This window comes from Talpa europaea (genome assembly GCF_964194135.1).
Source record: "Talpa europaea genome assembly, chromosome: X".
NCBI classification, from domain to species: Eukaryota; Metazoa; Chordata; class Mammalia; order Eulipotyphla; family Talpidae; genus Talpa; species Talpa europaea.
The window spans coordinates 68579537-68585536 of record NC_140081.1 but is presented as its reverse complement, the minus strand read 5'-3'; the positions used below and the strand labels follow the sequence as shown (position 1 = coordinate 68585536).

At 50.4% G+C, this 6000-nt stretch overlaps 1 protein-coding gene across 3 annotated transcripts in view; it reads right to left on the bottom strand.

Annotated features, from left to right (window-relative positions):
- Window positions 1–214: 214 nt before the first annotated feature.
- TMEM164 (transmembrane protein 164) overlaps window positions 215–6000 on the bottom strand; it is a gene marked incomplete at both ends in the record, with an annotated part of 153427 nt that continues 147641 nt past the window's right edge. For all 3 annotated transcript variants that reach the window (XM_084258654.1, XM_084258655.1, XM_084258656.1), the window contains 2 exons: window positions 215–421; window positions 2075–2175. In XM_084258654.1, coding sequence (XP_084114780.1) covers window positions 215–421; window positions 2075–2175 — 308 coding nt within the window. The remainder of the gene's footprint in view (window positions 422–2074; window positions 2176–6000) is intronic.

Here is a 6000-nt window from a genome sequence, read left to right as displayed (position 1 = left end):
CTAGCCCTCAGGACCGTACCCCAGGCTCAAGGAGATGTCCTGGGGGAAGAGCTGGGGGAGGAAGAACGGTGGAAGGAAGAGACAGAGAGGAGGAAAGAAGAAATACACCAAATATCCTACTGCCCTCTCCCATGATTTCATCAAGAACTGGGTGTTCCTCCAAGTCAAGTCAGGACTTGTTTCCTCAGGGAGAAAAAAAAAACAACAAGCACCTTCAGTCTATTTTCTTGGCTGGAAGCCGGAGCAAATCTAGCAGATATTTACACAAGGGCCCAGCCATGTATGAGAACAGGATGACCAGCTTCCCGTGGGTCATGGTCATGAGAGTCTGGTGTCCCGAGGCCCAGATGCGATACCAGGGGCCGTAGAATGGGTCTGAGATGGCCGGACACAGCATGTTGTTCAAATTCACTTCGGTGACCTGCAGGGACAAGGGAGGTAGAGTGAGCGTTCACCATCCTTGGGCTTTCTCTGGCTTCTGCCAGTTCAGCCGTCTCTACCAAATGGGGAACTAGACAAGGAGGGATTGGCAAATCCCCACCTGTTCATAAAGGGATTTCTCTCCCCTAGGTTTTCTGAGTGGGCAAGTCTAGAGCCCTCTGAAGGTGATACGGTGTTTGGGGTAGGAAGGCCGTTGGGTGTTGCTCAGTCTTGTCTTCTGGGCGTTGGAGGGGGGGCGCTCAAAGCCCATGGCCATTCCTAAGCATGGACTATGTGCCTAGTTCTCGGAGCAGTATTACAGGCTGGAAGAGTGGCCAATGGCCTGGTCTCTGCCTTCACATAACTAGTAATCACTCAAGTTGGGGTGATCAGTCTAACTCTATCTGACCTCAGACCGGATGGCGCTCCCCAGGTCTTCCCCACCATGAGGAGATCTGAGGACTGGACAGAATGGGGTTGAGTCCACAGAGAAGATTTCATGAGGGAAGTGGCACTTGAATGTACTCATGGAGGATGGGAGGGCGTCATGGCGATGAATGGGGTGAGCACAGCCTTCCTTGTAGGAGGTGTGGTCTCAGCCAGGCCTGACGGTGGGGCTGAGCATGGTATGCATGGTGTGACATGAGGACACTGATTCCCCTGGAATCCAGGGATCCCAGTGGAGAGCAGTGAAGATAAGGGTGTGAAGGTCACACTGCTTCCTCCCAGAGCACAGGAGCCATTCGCGCCATTGGCAAGGAACTCAAATTACTCCCCAGCCAAACCAGAGCAGAGCAACATGCCGGGGGGGTTGGGAGGAGGGAGAAAGTGACTGTCGCTACACAGGCGCTGGTGACATCAGTTACATGCCTTCATCCTGCTTGGTCACGCAAGGCTGCACATGGCTAAGGCGACATTCACGCTATTGCGACACAAAACCGGACATGCCACTCCCGCCCGAGGACGGCCACAGCACCCGCCTTCCAGAGCCCTTCGTGCCCATTCACATTCAAGATGAGTCCTCACCATCTCTAGGGAGGTTGGGGATTTTGGACCATGTCACAGAAGGTGAGGTGACTCGGAGTGGTGGCAGACCTTTGGTTACTTACGACCCCTAGCCACAGCTCAAGCTCTTTCTATTCACTTTGTCACCGGTAACCACCCATGCACTCAGCAATCTTGGGCTTCAGATAATTCAACTACTGAGTCCAGCCAACCTCAGCTCTCCAGGGAGTTCTGAACACCCCAGAATGCCGTGGCTCTCCAATACCATCCTGCCACTGCTCACACAGCTCAGGGCCTTGAAACAGGCCCAGAATGAACCCAAGCTCAGAAACATCGCCCGGGCCCAGGGCCAGGGTAGGGTCCTATCTCCCCGCAGGGACCACAGCAAACCATTTTCCGACCCAAATGGCCGTGGGTGAAGGGCATCCTTGCCTCCCCAGGGATGAAAGAAACAGTTATTGCTGAAGGATTCTGAAAACTCTTTGGAGAGGCCGAGGCTATGGACCATAAATCATCAACCCAGACACAACAACCAGACATCCTGGCCTTTGGCATCTTCTATTTTCAAAACAAAACGATACACCAGCGCCAACCAGGATTATCGAGATTTATGGAGAGCGCCAAACAGAGGGGATAGAACCAAACTTACCAGGCCCAGGATCTGCAAGACGCTGAAGTGGTAAAAGAACATGAGGCCAGTCGAGAGAAGGGCCCACTGGAAACTGCTGAGAGGCTCTGGGGTGTAAGCACCTGGAGGAAGAAAGGAGAAGGTGAGACAGTGGCCTGCTTTGGTGACCCACCTCAGGAGGGTACAGGTGCCAAGGCCACAGCTGCCACCTGCTGGCTACACCCCTTTGGTGGCTCAGCGACAGCCACTCAACAGACAGCCTGCTGATTAACTAGCTAGAGACTCAGTTAGCCCCCTCTGACCTCTGTTCTGCCACATACTTGCTGGGGACATTACAAAGAGATTTTTGATTAGAAAAGTAGTACATGCTCATTAAAGGCAATTTAGAAAATGTTAAAAGCAGAAACAAGAATATGGAAAAGACACATCCCCAGCAGTCTACCACTCGAAGGGACCCACAGCTAGGATGTGGGTATGTCTCCTTGGTTGTTTTTTCTCTATGTCTCAGGCACTTCTATCTTTCCTTTAATATTTATATTTTCTCAAATTTTTATTCATTTGCCAATCGTGCACATAACTATATAAATTTGGGGTACACATCGACAGATGTGTTCACTTTACTCACCCTGCACCAAAGCTCCTGTACAAATGCCCTATCCCTTTGGTTCCCCTACCTTCTCCTTCCACTCCCCTCTTTCTTCTTAAATTCACTACTGGGAGCTTACTGGATGTGTGTGTACAGTCATCTCTATCCATTACCGCATCTCCATAATCCCCACATTTATTTTTATCATTTCCAACTTTTCTAGAGACAAATGGCCACTGAGAAATCTGGAAGTAAGGCATGGTAGTTGAGAATGTTAACTCTGACATCACACATCTCTGGTTTCAAATTTGTGTTTGACCATGTCCTGGTTGCATGAGTGATGGGGCCACTTTAGATATGTTGAAATGGAGGTGCCTGTGGACTACCCGAATGGAAATGTCTCTTGGGGGCTGGGTGCTACCCAGGAAACGCATTGTGATGGGTGAGTGTGGGCACTGGGGCCCAGCAGATGCAGGTTTTCAAATCCTGGCTCCAGCTCTGGCTCTGTCACTTGGCTACTTCAGGGCCTTGGGCAAGACTCTGTATCTCTTGTACCCAGTTTCACTCATTCATAAAAAGGGGTGCCATGGCCTACTTCCCCAGTGGCTGGATAGATAAGATGCATGAATTTAATTAGCTCATGATTATTGTGCTGTACTGAGATTTAAGAAATTTTATTATTATGGAGTCACAAACTCAAATAGAGACTAGATGAGGAGCTGAACATCCAGATGTAGGTGTCATCAGCACGTAACAGTAACGAAGGTCACAGAAGCATAGAGGGCCAAAGGGAGGAAGAAGGCTTGATGCAGAATGCCATGAACACCACAGGGCAGTGTGGTGGGGGTGAGGAGAGAAGAGGGGGCGATGGGAGACTGTAGCCCATTTGTGCTAGAAGATCCTTTGAGAGCATCCAACTCATCCATTTAATAGATGGAGAAACTGAGGCTGGAGGGCAATGCCAGGCAAAGTCACAAAAACATTGCCCTGGGGTCTCAAGACACTGCCAGGAGACTCAGACCTGAATGTTTCTGTTGCCACTTGTCCAGGCCTCCATCACCCCAAGTCGTACCCTCTTTCTCTTTGTCTTTCTATTCATCTAGTAGAGAGCGCCTTAAGGCTAAGGACCGTGGGGAACTGGTCTCTGTGTTTTTAGCACTGAGCACAGTGCCTGATGTGTGGAAGGCAGTGGGCTGTGAACTTGCACTTTGTGTGCTTTCTCGCCTGCTAAATGAGTGGCAACTGGGCCACTCACATTCATGGTAAGAGGGACCAAAGGACGTGGGGGAGGCTAGTCCTTAGGCTCCGTCTCCTGCTCCCTTGAGCCCCTGAGCCATTTCTACAGGTGTCCTTCCCTCCAGCCTCGGCTTGGCTCCCCCTGGTGGCAGCTGGACAGTAGTGACAGCCCCTGTGGGCCAGGTGGAGGCTGCAGGAAAGGGAAGGGGAGGAAGGGGCCTCGGCCAGGAGGCGGCACAGCAGTCTCAGAGCTGGGGAATGCTGGAAGGAGGCCTTGACCTTGGGCATACGTCTGTCATCCTCTTCCTCCCCCACCAACCTGCCCTCAAGCCCAACCTTGTGCTGCCCTATGCTATAGGGGAGAAGGAACACCCAGACACTGCCAGGGTCACGATTTCCAGTGTTCTCACTTGCCCTAACCTCCACTTTAGTACCATTCATTCTGTGTTGCAACATCCATCCACGTTACCCTGTTAGTTCTCTGAAGCACCTCTTCACCTCCAGCAGCTGGCACACAGTAGGCATTGAATAAACAATCACTGCCTGGGCAAATGCCTGGCACAGACTTTCTGGAAAATCATAAAACTATAACCCTTTGGTTCAATACGACTACTTTGAGGACTACCATCAAATACCTAAAAAACTCAGCAAACTGCCCTTATTTACACAAAGATCTTTATACCTGTGCTACCTATACTGTTGAAAAACTGGAAACAAACCAAACGGGCAGATAAGGTGAGTAAACCGCAGCAACTCAAGGTTGTGCAACAGTCCACGGCCATTCAAACGACAACCAGACCAACTATGTACCTGTGTGGCAAAGTCCCTGGCTAGTCACGGCAAGTACAAAAGAGAGGACAGCAAACTGTACACTGGAGATGGAAAATACAGCTCAGTGGTTCAGAACAAGGGCCTGGGGGTCAGAAAACCTTGGGTCTGAATCCTGTCTCTGCCACTGCCTATAGGGGTATCCTGGGGAAAACTGCTCTGCCCCTGTAAGTCCACTGTCCTACATGCAGCCTGGAGGGTGCACCTCTAGAGGTTGCTGAGTGGAGTAAGAGATACAGAAAAGTAAATACAGCAGCTCGGCTGGCACACAGATGGCAGCTGCTATTTTTATCATGGCAGCCACAACCACCTCATAACAGACTGGAAAATCTCGTAAAAGACTGGAGAAGATGGGGCCTCTTGTGAAGAGGCGATCTTCTCTCTGAAAGGGGACGCTGACTCTGGTGTCTCCTGCCCTTTCACGCCTGTTAGTTCTTTTCACTGAAAAGATGATCGAATCCTCAATGTCTTTGAAAAATAAGAAAGGGAAGCACCCTGAGAAGAGGTGACCCATTCTGCATAGACACATGCAGATCGTCTGCATCCGCACATCATTCTCTTGCTTCTGTATACCTGGATGTGGCCCTTGGGATAATCCCAGTGAAAACCAGTTTTCCTTTAAAGGAAAATAGAAACTTAAGCACTTTTAGAAAAATTAAACACATAAAACATTTTTCTCCTACTTTAAGAAAAAATGTGACATTTTCTACTAGCATCTTCTATCCCAGGAGGTAGAAGTATTTCAGCTCTGGAAGGTAGGAGGAAACCAAGATAATAGCTTTTTCTGAAATCGATTTCTGCCAGAAGGAAACTTTATGAGTGCTACGAAAGAAGTCAATTGTGCCACCAGCTGCAAAGACCTCTCCCCAGAGTCCTCCCCAGGGCCCTGTGTCTCATCCTACGGTCCTACCCAGGAAGGACTTACACCAAGGGACGAGACCGGGCAGGGTGGCGTCACATTCTCCAATCTTCTTCCCACTCCCTTCAACTCGCTCACTTCTTTCTATACGTTACCCGCTCATTCACCATCCACCGAGTGTTCAGTGAGCACCAGAGTCGGCGCAAGGCAGTGGGCTAAAGAAGTAAAGGTAGCCTGGGCCCTGAGCATGAGCCTGCAGCTGACAAGTGAACGACGAGATAGTACAGCAAGGAAAGCACAGGAAGCGGTGGGGGCACCGAGGAAAGGGAGCTGGAAATATGACACTCGAGGTGAGCTGTAAAGAGCAGGAGTTGTAGGGGAAGGAGCCTGAACATCCCGGGCTGAGGACACAGCCTGAGAAAGGCGTGGGGGCAGGAG